The sequence below is a fragment of the Stegostoma tigrinum genome, chromosome 7, assembly GCF_030684315.1.
Source record: "Stegostoma tigrinum isolate sSteTig4 chromosome 7, sSteTig4.hap1, whole genome shotgun sequence".
NCBI classification, from domain to species: Eukaryota; Metazoa; Chordata; class Chondrichthyes; order Orectolobiformes; family Stegostomatidae; genus Stegostoma; species Stegostoma tigrinum.
In genome coordinates, this window is record NC_081360.1 from 91,621,277 (window position 1) to 91,640,749 (window position 19,473).

The 19,473-nt window shown below is 41.0% G+C and overlaps 1 protein-coding gene across 3 annotated transcripts in view; it reads left to right on the forward strand.

Annotated features, from left to right (window-relative positions):
- The window catches only part of LOC125454282 (contactin-associated protein-like 5), an 821,154-nt gene that overhangs the window by 562,952 nt on the left and 238,729 nt on the right, over positions 1-19,473 (forward strand). For all 3 annotated transcript variants that reach the window (XM_059647522.1, XM_059647523.1, XM_059647524.1), the window contains one exon: positions 2,404-2,622. In XM_059647522.1, the coding sequence (XP_059503505.1) occupies positions 2,404-2,622 (219 nt within the window). The remainder of the gene's footprint in view (positions 1-2,403; positions 2,623-19,473) is intronic.

The window sequence follows — 19,473 nt, forward strand, 5'->3', positions numbered from 1 at the left end:
CTGTCAGGCTGCGGGGGAGCTGTTTGGCTCCAGCGAGGTGTCAGATTCCAGTTGTAGAGAGGGGTTTGGGGTCCAAGGGGCATGGGGGGGTAGGAGGTGGTGGGCAGTGGCATTGGTGTGTCTAGTCATGGTAGGGGGCATGGGTATTGAGTCCATTGGCAGCGGCTAGAGGGTATGGCCAGGAGACAGTCACATATCATGCTGGAGTTGAGGTTAGGTGGTAAGTCCTGAAAGTGTAGAGTGTCCGTGTTCGATCCCCAGGATAGGGTGGAAGGGGCTGTCAGCTCTGGCGGTGGGTGTGAGCTGTCCTTGTGGTGGTGGGAGTCATGTTCTGGGGCTGGAGGGCAGTGTCAATTTCTGAGCATTAAAGACAGGTTTTGTGTTAGGCTCTGAAGTAGGTTGGTTATCAGGAAGAGGTATAGTTGGGATTTTCGTGGTAAGTTGACAAGTCAGTACAATAATTACTCAAGAGTTGGGCCAAGTTTCTAACAATTACTTAGTGACAGTGGAACTCTCCAAATTCTGGGTTGCAAGCACAAGGGAATTGCGCAGTGGCATCTTCAATTTCTGGGTTAATTTCCTTGGAATTTGGTGCATTGATAACTCAGAGGCTCCTGAGGCACAGCTGCCATCTATTCTGCAGAAATGAGTATCCAACCGTTGGAAATCTGGGCCAATATATTGTTTACATTATATGCAATAAAGTATTTGACTAAATAACTGAAAGAACATGTATTAAAATCCCATCACAGCAATGGAAATTGTGAGCTTAGGTTAGCAAAAAAAAAAACGGAAATAAAGAAAAATTCTGGCAACAAGACTGTTAGATTCTCCTAAAAATTAAACTGGTCTGCTGATACTCATCAGGGAATGACATCCTTATCCTGTCTGCTCGAGAAATGACCCCAGTCCCACAATGGAGTGCTTGATTCTTAACTGCTCTCTGGTATGACCATACAGAGCACTTGGTTGTATTCAAGAAACAGCTCACCACTACTGTCTCAGTGCGTTGTAGCCACAGTCAAATGCCAGTTTTGACAGTAATGCCCATATTTCAGGAATGAACTTTGTAACAACGCCTTTTGTTGCAATTTTGTTACACTGATAAAATACAGGCTATTCATCTTTAAAATTTCATTGACTAACTTCAAAGATTTGGACTTTGAAGTTGTGACAAAAATAAGGTGGGGCGTTTTAAATTGATCCATACCCTGTAGAGGTTATATAACTACTTACAAGGGAATTAAAATGAATCACGTGGAATGTACATGTCATCATGAGAACATCAATTTGTCTTCGCCCTGAGAACAAATACTGCTGGAAGACCTAAATCTGAAATTTGTTCCAAAAAGAGGGAAATTGACCCCTGCACCCCCTCTCAACCCCACCACCACCATTACCACCACCATCAATTTCTAGAGATCTCAGGGAACTCTGGCGTTGGAACATCAAAACTTTTTTTTCAGAAATGGATTGTCTCCCTCGTAGCCCAACAACCAGCTTTGAGAACCCCAACTCATGAGAAGCCATGATTATAGGTCTTTAGTTTTTGCTACAGTGGAGATATGTCCAGGAATATAGAGTAACATCCAAGAACTTGCACTGACATGCATCACAATGACTTTTCCTCTCTCTTGCTTCTGCCCTCATCATCCATCTCACCCCAACCCCATCCCCACCTCTCCTCTCTCTCTGATGTGCGGTTCTGCCTAAACTACTGTGGCCTCAGGTTAAAAGCTTACACCTCTAAGGCAAACATAGAACCCAAAATGATATATCCTTCATCTTTTTATCTTGTATGTGTGCATATGTGCCCAAGTATATGAAAGCCATATGCTTAATGTTGCATTTTTCATTACCTTCCTTGGGCTTGGTTGTTAATAAATTGGATCTTTGATTCAAGAAAACCTTGTTGATTGCCTCCATACTGCTCACAGCAAAAGTAGCAAGCTACATTTTGCTTTCTAATTAGATGGAGGCATAGCCTTGTGTAAAAAGAACTTAAACCTTTTATCATGACTAATCTATGAGGTTGAGCAGATAGGAGAGTTTGTTCTGTCTCTTCTGGTTGATACAAATGAAGTACTTTTTATGGACAAAAATGTTTGTCTCTTTTAAAGATATAAACTGCTCGGAGAAAGCAAATTAAAATAATCTCTCCATTCATAATTTATTCCACTCAGGCTCTCTTTGTGATTTGTGATGCAAAACAAATTAGACATGAATTCTAAATCCATCCCGTGTTCTATTTTCCAAGGATGGGTCATTGTTAATACACCAGGGACTAATTGCATTTTGTCAAAACAGGGGCATAAACAACTCATTCTGTCTAGTGCAGGAACCTTTCATTCAGGTCAAAGATTGTTACCTTTGTTTGTAGCCCATATGATTCTTCTTTTTCAGCTCCAACTGAAGTGGTTCTTTCATTTGATGTGGGTAATGGGCCGTTTGAGGTGACTGTGAAATCGCCTACACATCTGAACGACAATCAGTGGCATTATGTTGAAGCAGAACGAAATATCAGAGAGGCTTCCCTTCAAGTAGATCTCCTACCAAGGAAAGCTCAAGAGGCCCCTTCTGATGGACACATCCAGTTGCAGCTCAGTAGTCAGCTGTTTGTAGGTAGGAGCACGTTGTTGTTACTGGTCTCTCATTCTTTGTGACAGTGACACATTGATGGCAAGGTTCATTCAATTCCGAGAACCATATTTTTCTTTGCATTATTTAAGTAGTGTAAGAATGTACAGTTTAAAAAGTGAACACATGTAACTCAGTGAGCTGAAGGGAAGTTCATTGTAGCAATGAGATAACAAAGAAACAGGCTTGTGTGTATCTGATTTAAAATAACCACTTCCAACTTACATAAAGATCTAACATTATTGATTTTAGTACTTGTTGCCATCATGTAGTTGTCCAAGTGTAATCTCACATCAAATATATCACACTCTTAGAATGATTAATGTATGGATTAAAATTTGATAATGGTAGAATTTTGAGTAATTTATGGACGACAAGTGCAATAACTGGGAATGAACAGGAGGTGCCAGCAAAAAATAATGAACATCGTCTGTACTGTTCAAGTATAAAGCATAAAAATGTTAACATTTTGTTTGAATCTATAGGTGCAAAGAGTCTTAATGGTTTCCCAGTAGTTCCTGTGATTACTAAGAGTTGCATTTTCACGGAGTTGCATAGAAATGAGAAAATGCCAAACAGGATCTGATTCCAGAATTCCTGAATTCATTCCTGGACTTTCTGACTTCCACCTGTGAACAGTTGAAGTAAGCAGGCTGATTCACAGCACAAACCCACACTCAGCACTCCCAAGTTGTCTTGTTCCACTGTGGGATAAGCATTGTTCAGTCCTCTGCAGTTTTCATGGAGTCAGGTCAGCTTTTAAGGACTATTAATTCATGGTCCCTCATAAATCTGCATGCCAAGCTCTGACTGTCTATCCACCTCACCCAAGACCCCTGATACCCTCCATTCTATAACACTCTAGATCTACGCTTCAGAAACAATGAAGCATGTAATGATGATAGGCTTTAAAAAAAAATCTTTCAAGTGTCAATCATATCAACTCTTCAAGGAATCAGTAACAGAAACTGTAAGCTCATGAAACTCTTTCAGTTATTAAGCATTGGCAGAATGCCTGAAGCTAAGCTAACAGTTGATTCTCTCCCTTGTTGGTGAGCATTTTTCTCCAGCAGGATGTTTCTCCTACTGCAGGAATGATTCTGTTGTCTCCTGTAACATAAGAATCTGGACATGGGTATTGTGGTATTAAAGAATCTAATAGACAGTCATTACTATTACGTGCAAATATTATGTTCTTCAGGCATATCGGTGTCTGGATTGATATTAATGTATTAATTTAAATAAAGCAGCATATTTCCAGGGATAATAGGAACTGCAGATGCTGGAGAGTCCAAGATAACAAAGTGTGAAGCTGGATGAACACAGCAGGCCAAGCAGCATCTCAGGAGCACAAAAGCTGATGTTTCGGACCTAGACCCTTCATCAGAGAGGGGGATGGGGAGAGGGTTGTGGAATAAATAGGGAGAGAGGAGGAGGCGGACCGAAGATGGATAGAGGGGAAGATAGGTGGAGAGGAGAGTAGAGGTGGGGAGGTAGGGAGGGGATAGGTCAGTCCAGGGAAGAAGGACAGATCAAGGAGGTGGGATAAGGTAGTTGGTAGGAAATTGAGGTGCGGCTTGAGGTGGGAGGAAGGGATGAGTGAGAGGAAGAACAGGTTAGGGAGGCGGAGACAGGCTGGGCTGGTTTTGGGATCAGTGGGGGGAGGGGACAAGCTGGGCTGGTTGTGTGATGCAGTGGGGGGAGAGGACAAACTGAGCTGGCTCTGGGCTGCAGCGGGGGAAGGGGAGATCTTGAAGCTGGTGAAGTCCACATTGATATCATTGGGGCTGCAGGGTTCCCAAGCAGAATATGAGTTGCTGTTCCTGCAACCTTTGGGTAGCATCATTGTGGCACTGCAGGAGGCCCATGATGGACATGTCGTCTGAGGAATGGGAGGGCGAGTTAAAATGGTTTGCGACTGGGAGGTGCAGTTGTTTATTGCAAACCAAGTGGAAGTGTTCTGCAAAGCGGTCCCCAAGCCGCCGCTTGGTTTCCCCAATGTAGAGGAAGCCACACCAATGGATACAATATACCACTTTGGCAGATGTGCAGGTGAACATCTACTTAATATGGAAAGTCATCTTGGGGCTGGGATGGGGGTGAGGGAGGAGGTGTGCGGGCAAGTGTAGCACTTTTGCGGTTGCAGGAGAAAGTGCCGGGTGTGGTGGGGTGGGAGGGGAGTGTGGTGCGGACAAGGGAGTCACAGAGAGAGTGGTCTCTCTGGAAGGCAGACAAGGGTGGGGATGGAAAAATGGCTTGGGTGGTGGGGTCGGATTGTAGATGGCGGAAGTGTGGGAGGATGATGCATTGTATCCGGAGGTTGGTGGGGTGGTGTGTGAGAACGAGGGGGATCCTCTTTGGGCGGGTGTGCCTCATTCCACTCCCGCACATCCCAGATGTCCACGTTCTTCAAGGACCGCAACTTTCCCCGCGCAGTGGTCGAGAACGCCCTTGACCATGTCTCCCGCATTTCTCGCAACAATCCCTCACACCCCACCCCCGCCACAACCGCCCCAAGAGGATGCAGGAACAGCAACTCATATTCCGCTTGGGAACCCTGCAGCCCAATGGTATCAATGTGGACTTCACAAGCTTCAAAATATCCCCTTCCCCCACTGCATCCCAAAACCAGCCCAGTTCTTCTCCTCTCCCCACTGCATCCCAAAACCAGCCCAGCCTGTCTCCGCCTCCCTAATCTGTTCTTCCTCTCACCATCCCTTCCTCCCACCTCAAGCCGCACCTCCATTTCCTACCTAGCACCTTATCCCGCCTCCTTGACCTGTCCGTCTTCCCTGGACTGACCTATCCCCTCCCTACCTCCCCACCTATACTCTCCTCTCCACCTATCTTCCCCTCTATTCATCTTCGGCCTGCCTCCCCCTCTCTCCCTATTTATTCCAGAGCCCTCTCCCCATCCCCTTCCCTGACGAGGGGTCTAGGCCTGAAACGTCAGCTTTTGTGCTCCTGAGATGCTGCTGGGGCTGCTGCGTTCATCCAGCTTCACACTTTGTTATCCAGCATATTTCCAGTAGTGTGTTATCCTTCAAATGATGTGGGTAAGGAGGGTTATGAGATTTTTGTATTCCTGGTGCAGTCAGATGTATTAGCATGCTTCTTAAACATACACTGACACAGTGTGTCTCTTAAATGTCATGATTTCAACTGATGGTGATAATGGAACAGTCATATTTCAGAATGATGTCTGGCTTAATAGATCATATTTTTAATTTTTCCCATTGGTTAATACAATGGTTAGACATGGAAATAAGTGCATTCCATACTGTAACAACTTGCTGTGTGAAAAAAAAACTTGCAACACTCTTGCTTCATTTATGTGTTACTTTAAATCTATGCCCTCTTGTTTGCTTCTTTTTATGAGCGAGAGCAGCTTCTCCCAATCTATTTTATCTGTTTATTCTTTATTCATTCATGGGATGAGGGCATTGCTGGCCAGGCAGCATTTATTGCCTTCCTGGTAATTAAGAGTTGACCACATTGTAGTGGGTCTTGAGTCACATGTAGGCCGGACCAGATAAGGATGGCAGATTCCTTCCCTAATGAACATTAGTGAACCAGGTGGGTTTTCCTGACAATCAATGGTGGATTCATTGCCATCATTAGATTCTTAATTCCAGATATTTATTAATTTCAAATTTCACCATTTGCCATGGCAAGATTTGAACACTCTTCCCCAGAACATTTTCCTGGATCTCTGGGTGAACAGTTCAACGATAATACCACTGAGCCATCACCTCCCCAATCTATCTCACTTGTGATTTGGAAGCCACTGTCAAATCTCAATTCAGCCTTCCTTTGAAAGAGAAAACCATCAAATTCTTCAAACTTCTCTCATAGCTGAAGTTTCTCATTCTTGGAATTCTTGGAAATCATTTCTGCACTGTCTTAAATGCACTCACAACTTTCGTCAAATGTACACCCAAACTGTAACACAATACTCCAGCTGAGATCTATCAAATATCTCATACAAGTTCAACATCATTTCCCTGCTCTTGTACTCTATTAATAAAGTTGACAACACTGTCTGCTTTATTTATTGCTCTCTGTCCCAAACCTACCACATCAATGATCTCCGCATATATATCCCTAGATCCATCTGCCCCTTCACCCCCCTTAGAAACACACATTTTAAAAAATGTCATTCAGTGTTCTTCCAACTGAAATTTATCACCTCACACCTTTTGCAATGAACCTCATCTGCCAACTATCCTCCCACTCTACCAACTTGTCAATGTTATTTTTGAGTTCAGGACAAAAATGAACTGTTTTTGTCAGGCTTCAAGTTCATTTTGACTACAGAGAACAGAGACAGCTCCTGTGCTGGAGGGGTTCATAACCCTTCTCCAGCCCCAAGCTGTTCAGTTACTGAGAACCAATCGCATGCTGTTGGTGGACAGAAATAGTTTGGGCATCAATAACTGGTTGCTAGTCCATCGACACAGAGCTAATATGTGAAATAAACTGTGAGAGGAAGTGGTGGAAGCAGATACAGTTACAACATTTAAAAGACATTTTGATAAATACATGAATAGGAAACGTTGGGGGGATATGGGCTAAAGGCAGGCAGGTGGGACTAGTTTAGTTTGGGAACATGGCCGGTGTGGATTGGGTGGACAAAAGGGTTTGTTTCTGTGCTGTATGATTGTATGGTTCTATGACTAATCAACTTTTTTTGTTCCTACCTACTTTTATCTTTACACATAACCGCAAGGCTTCAGTTTACCAACAACCCAAGCTTCAATTGCTGCTTGGTCAAAGAGCTGGTTTTATGATAAGTTGCCGTAACTGTCAGTTTATTTGCTACTCAAAAGGTTCAGCAGCTTTTCTTATTTCAGGTCACAATCTTAAGAAAGCACAAAAATTAAAAAGCCCTGTTTTTTTTTAAGCGTGGAGAGGTGACGTACTCTTGGAGATAGCAAGAACGGCAGATGCTGGCGTCAGAGCCAATACAGCGTGGAGCTGGAAGAACACAGCAGGCATGGAAAGTCCTGATGAAGGGTGTAAATCCGGAACATCGACTTTCCTGCTTCTCTGATGCTGTCTGATATGTTGTGCTCCTCCAGCTGCACACTGTATTGGGTGATGTACTCTACCTACTCCAGACAATGCTGGTGATATGCTCGCTCTAACTTAAGTAAGTTACCATGGTCTGCCCTCTTTACAAATTACTTGGAGACATAGATAAGAGCTGAGGGTACTGGGACAGAAATGAGTATTACTCACATTCTTAGACCTGTCACAGAGGCCTGCATTTAGAGACTGTCACTAAACAAGTAACCCTGAACCCTAGGCTGATACTTTGGGGACACGTATTCAAATCTCACCATGGGACTTAAATTCCATTCATAGATCGGAAATTAAAAGCTAGCCTCAGTAATGGTGGCTGTGAAATTGTTGATTGTCATGAAAACCTATTTAGTTCGCTAATAGCCTTTACAGACAGAATCTGTCATCCTGGTTTGTGGCTGGCTAATAACTCCCCTCTGAATTGTACTAAATGATCATTCAGTTCAAGTGCAAGTAGGAATGGACAATAAATGCTGCCGTTTTCATGCAAAACCCACTTCCAATGTATGTAGGTGCAACACACAATGAAGAATGACAAAGGGATGCTTCTATTAATTACAAAAGGAATTGAACATAACAATAAGGACAATAGACTTCAGTTAAGTAGGCCCCGGTGAGACCACATCAAAAATATTGTGTGCAGTTTTTGGTCTTCTTATTTAAAGGAGAATGCAAATGCATAAGTTTCAGAGGAAGTTTACTTAATTGATACTTGGAATCAGTGGATTGTGTTTTCAATATAGATTGGATAGACTGGGCTTGTTTCCACTGGAGGTTAGAAAAGTGAGGGGTAACTTGATTAAGTATATGCATTCTTGAATGGTCTTGACACCGTGGACACAGAAAGGGTGTTTCCACTTGAAGGATAGTCCAGAACAAGGAGACACTGTTTTAAAATTGGGCATCCCACTTTCAGGGCAGAGATAAGGAGAAGCATCTTCTCTCATGGTTGTTTCTCTTTGGAATTCTCTGTCTGAGAAAGCTACGCAAATGAGACGTACACCTTTTTGAAGATATTGATGGATAGATTCTTGTATGACAGAGAGATTAAAGTTATTGGGGATTGATGGGAGCATGAATTTCAACACATAAACGTATCTCCATTCAATAAGATCATAGCAGGAGCAACCTCAAGGAACTGTATTGTCAATTTTTGCTCCTATTTCATTTGTTCGTAGGTTTGAATCAAAAATAGGTAAAGATAAACCCTATAAACTTCTGCTCCATCCATTCATGTTCTAGGTGTTGAGTTAACACAAATAAGAGCAGAGGCCCATGTAAATCAGTTCCTTAGAGAGGAGGCTCCCACAAAATATCTTCATACATCACACAGACTGAAACAAATTCCATTTCCACTGCTTAAATGGTGATCAGTGATTAACAAGTAATGTCATCAGCTTCTGATGTTGTCTGTGAATAGATTTTTCTTCGTCGTCTGTCTCCAAAGAGCATCAGCTACAAGTGATCCAACAAGATTGTTGACTCAGTAATAGTAATGATTTTACGTAAACCTCATTTTATTGCATGAGTTCAAGCAAAACCAAAACATTTCTTGGAAAATGACTGAATTAAAATTTATCAAGAAAGGGCTCTTTAAAAAAAGACAATTATTATTTTGCGATGTAGCTATGCATTGTAATGCAGGCACATCTGTACATTAATAATTATTTAGACTACAGGCCTTACTTAGACTTGTAGAGGATGCAATAGATTGAATATGATGATATTTAGAACATAGAACATAGAACATTACAGCACAGTACAGGCCCTTCGGCCCTCGATGTTGTGCCGACCTGTCATACCGATCTCAAGCCCATCTAACCTACACTATTTCATGTACGTCCATATGCTTGTCCAATGACGACTTAAATGTACCTAAAGTTGGCGAATCTACTGCCGTTGCAGGCAAAGCGTTACATTCCCATACTACTCTCTGAGTAAAGAAACTACCCCTGACATCTGCCCTCTATCTTTTACCCCTCAATTTAAAGCTATGCCCCCTCATGCTCGCCGTCACCATCCTAGGAAAAAGGCTCTCCCTATCCACCCTAGAATGGTCTGTATGACTTTCAACAGAAATTACCCTGTACTGCATTGTACTGTGTAAATTGATCAAAGCTCCTAAATCAGCACTTTTCAAACACATGGATACTTCCGTCTAGAAGGACAGGGGAAGCAGCTACATGAGAAAACCCCTCCAAGTTACTCACCATTCAGACTTAGAAATATATCACCCATTTCTACAGTGTTGCTGAGTTAAAATCCTGGAACTCCCTCCCTGATGGGATTGTGGATCTATCTACACCAAATGGACTACAGCGGTTCAAGAAGGTAGCTGACAACCCCCTTCTCTCAGGTTACTAGAGATGGACAGTAAGTGCTGGCTTGTCCAATAACACCCACAACTTGTGAGTGAAAAGTCATGAAATGAGGGTTGTGTGCATCACGGTGAGGCCTGATATTAATTTACAATGGATTGGGATGCAAAGCTGGCTGAGAATTCTTGTGAACTTTGAACATGAGACCAGGGTCATTTTAATGCTGAGGTAGACCTCAATGGCCAATATGTAGGAGCATTAACTTCCTCCAGGCCGAAAGCCACAAAGTCCCAATGGAATGGGTGCCAAGTACAAATTTAGTGCAAAGGGATACTAATGGGGTGAAGAAGAGGACTGGTAGAAGGGGTTAGGGGTGGGGAGTGAGGAGGCTGAAAGAATCATTGCCAACATTGGAAGAGCATCTGTGGTGCTCCTACCCCTCAAGAAAGCCACTCAGAAGTCCTATCAGATACTTAACTCTCATCCACTTTTGGTAACTTCATTTACTCCCAGTAGTTTTTTCTTTCCTAGGGTCTATAGTGCGATATGGGCTTCCCATTTTCCTAATTCAAATATTTATGTTACATTAGAACGTTAACCGGGCTTTCGTCTGTGTGGTGTGATTCCTGAATGTTTGCTTTTGCCAAGTTAAAATCATATAAGATGTGAACCTCCGTAAGAGGTCCTTGCCATATTACCCTTTATTTACATTGGAAAGTCCTTAACTCTGGCATAGCCTTATCAGAGTCAGTACCCAGAGTGCCTTAATCTCTGACACTCCTCTTTTTATCTGTCAGCCAGGGCTCGCTGATTGGTCCAAACTAACAGCCTCAATCAGGCTATAAGCTGTTTCTACAAGTCTGCCTTCACTGTTGGATTGCTTTTTCTGCCAGGCCATAGCATGATGGATGGTATGGAGCTGTCCTTACATGTTGAATCCCATTCGACTTTAGGAAGATTCTAAATACCCTGTTGGTAAATGGTGGCCTATTATCTATGACCAACATTGCTGGGAGTCTGTGTATTAAAAAAATACACACAGATTTTCTATTGTCGTCCCAATTTTTGATGAATGGTCTCTGAGCAGGCTCAGCCAAAATGAGTGGGCATCCACAATGACTAAGAATATGAAGGCAATGAAAGGACCTGCAAAGTTGATGTGTAACAAAACCCAGGTTTACCTGACCATTCAAATGATTTTCGGGTAGTTGCTGATTTTTGTCCTTATTGGCACTCTGAACACTGCCTATCAACATGGTTATGTCTGCATTCAGTCCTGGCAGCAGACATAACATCTCACCAACATCTTCATTTTGAAGACCCCTGGAAGATCTTGATGGAGTTTGCTCAGAGCATTCACTCTTGTTCCCCATAATAATTTGCCATCTTCTACTGTGAACCAGTCTCTCTGGGTCCAAAAAGGTTTCAATTCTGTTTGTGATGGCCCCTTTGTTCCCCCAGTCACCACCAACTGTTTAAGTTTTGCCACAACTGGATCTTTCAAAGTCCAAAGTCTGATGTTGTTGGCTGTGACTGGAAGCGTGCCCAGAAAATTTAAATCATTAAATTATATTAAAACCGGTGGTACATCTGTCAGTGGGAGGCAGCTCAATGCATCCATATTCTTTACTTGTCTTCCTGGACGGTGTTCCAACTTGTAATTAAGTATTGGAACACACAGCTAAATGTGGCCCAAAACTATGTCCTCATTAAACAGTAGGGGTTTGTGGTCCCTTATTATCATAAATGCTCATGCATTAAGATATTGGTGGAACTTCCTGATGCCACATATGATCACCAATCCTTCTTTCTTTAGCTGGGCATATTCACGCTCTGCATTAGTCAAAGTCCTGGATTTTAGCTGTTCCTCTCCATCTATGAGCTAATACTACTCCTGTACCATATGGGGAGGCATTGCATGTCACTTGGGATCATAGTGTGCCAACAACTTAGAGAGTGATAGCTGTTTCTTTACTTCACTGAACGCTGTGGCTTGGCTAAATGACTATTTCCAAAGCTGATCCTTCTTTAAGAGTCTATGTAAAGCTGCCAAGATGGATACCCGGCTATATAAACCTTGCATAATAATTTACCAACCCAAAAAATGACCTAAGCTATTGGACAGACGTGGGAGTTGGGTCACCTTTGATTGCCCTCTTTCAATGGCTGTAACTCAGTCTTGTCAACTCTGCAGTGCAAGTAGGTCACTTGGGATGCCTGGAACACATATTTTCCTCTTCTGAGGCGTACACCTGCCTCAGAAAAACATCTATGGATTGTGTATAAGTTCTCTAGGTGCTCCTTATTAGTCTTCCCTCTTATTAGCATGTCATCTAACTAAGTGGCGACTTGAGGTGGACCTTGCAAAATGTTCTCCACCATCTGATGAAAAATGGCACAGGCTGACAGTATTTTAAGTAACAGCCTTGTATACTGATACAAATCCATATGGGTATTAATTGTGGCATATGTTTGGGAATCCTCATCGATACGTAATTGCAAGTACGCATGGCTCATGTTCAGCTTTGTGAAGGACAGCCCCCTTGTCGGCTTTGCATATAAATCTTCTATCCGAGGGGATTGAGTACTTATCCAGCTGCGAAAAGTGGTTTACCATTTGTTTAAAATCCACACAAAGGTGAACCAATCCATTGGGTTTCAAAGTCAGTATGACTAACGCTGCCCAATCTACAAACTGGACTAGTACTACGTCTTTAGAGCCAGCTCTCAGAGTATCAGGATGATTGACTGTCATTCCTGTTTGTATCTGTCAACCAGGGCTCCAGACCACGTTAACAGCCCAATTAGGATGGCCATATTCTATGAGGTCAAGCTGGCCTCATTACAATCACTACGGCTGACCACCATTTTGAATATGTGATATGCCCATGTTGGCTGTGCTGTGCTGTGCCAATGTTGGGCATAGATCAAGGCACCAAGGAGTTTAAGCTGCACTGGGGGAGAACTGTGCATGGGCATGCATAGCCCTGTTTCAAGTGACTATATACAGACTTATGACCACTTACTAAGGCAGTCCTTGGGCGATATCAAAGAAAAACACTGCAGAAGCTCTGCAGATAGTGATCAATGGTGTGGATTCCCAGGGAAATCAATGCAAGTCTACACCCTGTCACTAGAAGCAGCATGATGCTAATAAATGACTCTTCCAGTTCATCTCAATATGTGGGATATCATGCTAACTTCTGGTTGATTGGAAGTTTTATTAAAGAAAACTGCAGCTTGTATGATTCATTATAGAATTTGACCCATTGCTCATTTGCCAACTTTTTGTAAGATCTATCCAATCTGTCATCTAAAAAAATTTACTCATTGTTGATCCCATTACATCTGTCTATATTTTGTGAATGAAGTTCACACAAAACATTAAAAGTTCAATCAATGTTTCACCACTTTACCAACATTATTCCACAAAGACTTAAAGTTCTCTTGAGTGACAAAGATTTTGTCATTGCTGAAGGAGCTGTTTAACTCTCCAGGGAAGAGTACTGGATATTGACCTGCATACAGTCAATTTAAGTCCATTTGATTGATGGCTAGAAGGATCAAACAGCAAATATACGTGTTAAAGATAGAAAAGCATTTAGACAGAGGCCACAGCAGTGGAAGATAAAATCAGACAGCATGATGCTGCATGTAAAGACCATTATATCAGGTGAACAGCTTTATTCCCTAAAATACAGCACTTGGCTAATGACTATATTTCTGACTACAATTCTAATCTATTTTGAATAGTGTGTTCAATATTTAGTAGCCCATTATGTAGGAATCATGACGCAATAGCTATTTAAAAATTTTGTCAAATTTTAATGATCAGTCTTTGAAATTCTTTATAACTGCAATATAGTGTTATTTCCTAAATGTGATGGTGACACCTAGTTGCAGAGCATTAGCAGCACAAGTGTATCTACTTGTGATGTTGGAATAATTAGTCCAGACATAAAAAACATGGCCATAAAAATAGCCACCTACACAAATACAAACATGCCCGATGGTGCCAGTTACTGATGTCAGACATCCTTAAGCCAGAATGAGTCACTGCATGCTAATAGAAATGCAGTGAAGTTCTCCCAGTTTCTTCAAACAATGTTCTTGCTGTTTGTTTTCACGTTGGAGTATTTCAATTCCTCACCTTATAGCAGTGCCTGCATTTTAAAAGGGACCTTACAAACTGTGAAGCATTTGTCATGAAAGGTGCTGTGTAAGAGCATAAGAAATAGGAGCAAGAGTAGGTCACAAGGCTCTTCATGTAAATCTAGTCTGCCATTCAGCAAGGTCATGATTCGTGGTATACCTCAACTCTTTCTTTCTGCATTGTTCCCGTATTCCTTCATTTTCTTCTATTTCAAAAACTTAAAACTCTCAATCTTAAACAAGCTCAATGATTGAGCATCTCCTGTCTTTCTAGGTAACAGAGCTCCAGAAATTAATGTCCCTGCAAATGAAGGAAGTTATCCAACTCCTTACTCTGAGACTATGGCCCCTAGCTTTAGACACTCCAGCCAGGGGAAAGAACATTATAACAGGACCTTCCATTCTTCTAAACTCTAAACAGCATAAACCCTGAGTACATTTTCAAATCCTTTCTTGAATTGAATACATTAGGTATTAAAATAGGAAGATTGGAAAAGCAACTGTTTCCCACTATTGATCTTGGGATATATAATGCACTCATTCTGGGAAGTTCGACCTGGCCTCATTTGAAGTAATCAGCAAATATCAGAAGTTTATCACCTCTAGCTCAGTTGCCAGTGTTGGGCATCAGCTCACCAAGACTGTATTGTGAGTCGCTGGACCCCCTTAGGGGACAGACAATTTACACCAACTGACTGAACTGGGTGAGAGGAGATTTACCAGGATGCTGCCTGGACTGAAGGACAGGTCTTGTGAGGAAAGGTTGAGGGATCTAGGGCTTCTTTTATTGGAGCGAAGAAGGATTAGAGGTGACTTGATAGAGGTGTACAAGACGATGATAGGCATAGATAAAGTTGATAGTCAGAGGCATTTTCCCGGGGTGGAAATGACTATTACGAGGGGGCACTATTTTAAGGTGATTGGAGGAATATATACAGGAGATGTAAGAGGTAGGTTCTTTACACAGAGAGTGGTGGGTGTGTGGAATGTACTGCCAGGAGTGGTAGTGGAGTCAGATACTTTAGAGACTTTTAAGCGACTCTTGGATAGGCACATGGATGATAGTAAAATGTAGGATTTGCAGGGGGTTGGTTTGATCTTGGTAAGATAATAGGCCAGCACAACATCAGGGGCAGAAGGGCCTGTACTGTGCTGCACCTTTCTATGCGCCATGTCCTGTATTTAGCTGCACCGAGATCAGGTGAGTCTGTGAGTTAGGAAATTGCTGAAATTGGCATGCATTTGGCAAAGACTTGTTGGCTTTGCCTTATTTATGGGAGAATAGTTTTGCATACTCACTCTTTTAACCACTGAATTCAAATCTCCTGTGGGTCAATCAGTCCATGTTTGTTCAGGCAGTGTGTACATGAGAATGCATTGTACTTTATGTGCAAGCCCACCTACGGTACACATTCAAATCTCCATTTTGCTTCCAGAAATGTGCAAATCTGAGCCTGTGCTGGTTACTGCACTTGAGTATCATTTTCAATTATCTAAGTTTAAAACTTGTACTTTAAAAATCCAAAGATACTTTGAAAGATTGGGACTCAGTCTATCCCCTAAAAGTTCCCGGAGGTCTGTTTGAAGAAGAGCAGTCAATTGTCTTGGTCTCCTGACTAATATTAACCTCTCAATCAACATCATTAAATCAGAGTTTCTGATATTAACACTTTGTTGCCTTTTGGAACTTGTTGTGTGCAAATTGATGACCAAATCTGCACTAAACTAAAAATATTTTATTGGCTATAAAGAAAGTTGGGACAACCCGATGACCTAATTGACGCCATATGGATGCAAGTGAGTTATTTTTGTTGAAGAGGTTCTTTAGTTCAGTTAAGAACAGTGTAGTGCAGAATAATGCCAACATCCCAGCCTCATTTCCCCTCCCAGCTCAGGTAATCTCTTGCTTCTGCCTAAGATGATACAGCTGACAAGCTATCTTGATGTCTTGGGTCCTTCTCCCACCTGAAATTGCATGAAAGCAGCTGTGCAAGCTGGGCACAGCATCAATTACTCTTCCTCACAAATGGTTGTGTTACCATATATTTGCTGCCCTTATTTGCAGCTTACAAACCATTCACTAGGAAACTAATAACATTTCCAGAAATAGTTTTAAATATCCAGTTTCCCTGTGACCCAGTGGCCATATTACAAACAGGAGCTTTATGCTTTCCCCAACGGTTGGGTTAAACAAAATGAAAAATATTTGCCTCTGAGCACCTTCAGTGAATGAAAGCATTGAAGTGCAAAATAACAGGTTTTCCCTCATTGACTCTGAGCTTTCTCATAGCTTAGACATATGAGACCACAAGTATTTTACCACCATTCCTTTATTCTTTACTTTACACTGATCTAGATGAACAATATAAAATGTTTATCCTGAGTGAATTGGTTAAGCAATGAATTGAACTAACCTTTGACCAACTTCATACTAAACAAAATTTGATGCTAAACAGACAATTATGAACAAAGGGGCACCACAGATGTGAATAGACATTATTTTTCTCCCAGAGGCAGTGAATCTGTGGAATATTTTTGCCGTGGCTGCCAAGGCTGGGTCATTATGTATATTCAGACAGATGAGTTTCTGATCATTAAGGGAATCAAGGCTTATGGGGATAAAGCAGAAAAGTGGAGTTGAGGATTATCAGACCAACCATGATATCATTAAATTGTGAAGCAGACTCACTTGCCCAAATTGCCTAATTTCCACACACCCCCACCCCGAACCCACATTTTATGATCTTATTTTCCTTTTGTTGTTCTGAATATTTAAGAGTTAGAATTATGAAAATAAGCAAGTGGTTCCTTTGTCAGATCACCAATAAAGTATTTCCATTTTAAATTGAATATAAAATATTATCTTAATTTTCAAATTTCCCCAGGATTTCAAGTATTATTTGAAGTGTAAATATGTGGAAGTTGATGTTTCCTGGATTTTATCTAGGCAAATAGAAACTAATGCAAATACAATTTTATCTCAACACTCCAGCTCCCATATTAGTAGTGAGGTAGGAAAAGAGCTGCATGTGCCTGAAGGTCTCAGCAGTTCCAGGATCAAGGCAGTCTTGTCCAAGTTTTTGCATTATCCTGGCTTTGGAGTTTGGCTTCTTTATCTCTAGTCTTCAGGGCTTCGTAATAATTCTTTAGACATTGCTACCCTTCTCCTCCTCCCCATCCCGAATCCTTCCTCTGTTTAAAGCAATCAGAACATCATAGCCATTGAGGGAAGCTCGTTCCTATACATGTCAATGCTTTTGTTCTCTAAAGATGCTCAGAGGCAAATATTTTTGCAATTTATTTTGCCCAGCTATTGGAAAAGCATAAATCTCCTGTTTGAAATGTGCATGCTGGGACATAAGAAATGGATATTTTGAGCTATTTCTGGATCTTTTATTGGTTAGCTGCTGGATGTATTTAAAAATAGTAGCATTGAACTCCTGAGTGATGTAGTTGGTTTGCAATGTTGATATCATTTGCTTAAAAGATCAAACTGGTTCATTTCCTTTATTTAATTAACATTGATTCCCTGATGTGAGGCAAATGGTTTATTCCTGCACATGGTTATGTACCATTCAATGATGTATGACTGCTATGAATTGATGAATTATCGTATTTTTTTTATTCTGGATTCTAATATTATTAACAACACTCAAAAACATACATAGCTTAACTTAATATGCCTTCATTTACATCATATTTCCTGCATGATAGAAATTGTCCTGTGCAGTTAAATGAATTATCTTCAGTACTCTTATGACACATCCAGATTGAAATATTAGAATACTCTGACAAGGGGCATGGATGTCTCAGCTCTGCCTGCAAACAGACAGACAAAGCAAAGTTCCCCGTCTGCATTTAATCCTGGAAAATGAGCCGCAGTAAGAAATACCATCAAGAGAATTAATGTATCAAGGCAATGGGTTGTTCTTGCAGGCTGTTTACTAATGGCCTGTTTCTTGAGTGCAACGGCTGACTCATGAATGTGTGATTAAATTGGTTTCAGAGTGGGAAGAAGATGAAACTTTATTACTTCTTGTAGCCTGAACCTAATTAATCAATTTGTATTCCCTTACAAGATGATTAAAGTCACAGGTAATCGTATTTTGAGCGTATAAATTTTTAGAAAAACATACCCTATCCCGTTTAGACTGCACTTTGCCATATGATTGAACATTGTATGCTCAATGATTCCTTCAGTAACTAAATATGTGAATGAAATTCAACTCTAAAATAGTTGTAATCATTAACCTCCTGCTTAAAATCTAACGAGAGAAAACTGTTATACTGTAGCACATTTATAAATAAAAATTTACTTAATGAAGTGAATAAAGAGCTTCTCCTGTGAGATCTGTTGTAAGGCAGAGAAGTCGCACTTTGTACTTGTTGGTCTTCTGTCTCAGTTCAATGTGTGACATTTATTAACATAAATGTCTAAAGTAGGTGTTTTCACTGCAGGACACAAGATTGTGGTCAATTATGTTTGACATCTTAATAAAGTGCCACGTGTTGATGCACAATTGATGTGTGATCTCATTGTTATGCAATTTTTAATCATAACACAGCAATCAATCTTTGAACAGAAATTTGCTCACACTGAGATGCTGTCATTATTAGAGGTACGGAGCAAATCACCAAAAAAAAGCATCTGGGTTGCTTTGCATTCTTTGACAATTTAATTGAAATGCCTGGAATAACTTAAAAGGAATTCTTGAAAAAATTAAATGCATGTGGAGAAATAAAACAGCGTTGAGAAATTAGAAAATAGAATCAGATATTTCACTTTGTATCTCCCTCAAATACATTTGGATGGAACTGTTTCCAGATGTTCGCACAAATGTATGTATATTAGGTTTTACACATTAAGAAAACAATTTCTCATAGAAATTACCTACATCATTTAGAATGTAAGACAAAAAGCTACAATAGCAATTAATTATGCTTAAGCATGTTTTTTCAAGAGCTTGTGTGGTGCATTAGTCAACAGCCCTGGCCCTGAGCCAAGAGTTCGAGTTTTCAATCCCAAGTAAAGTTTAAGGGCCGAGGAACGCATGTTCATTACGCAGTCAAATAAATAATATTCACCTTCAGATCTTTGCAACACACCATGCCAATGGTAAGAGCAGCAGAGATTCTTAGTCAATAATGTGACAATACGATGGCTTTCAAGAGGTTATTTTGTTTTTTTTCAGACAGATTGCAAGGCAGAGGTGTTGGGCTAGGTATTGAGGACCACTTGACTAAATAGCTTGAGGAGCTGTGGTTTTTTTTAAGTTGGAAC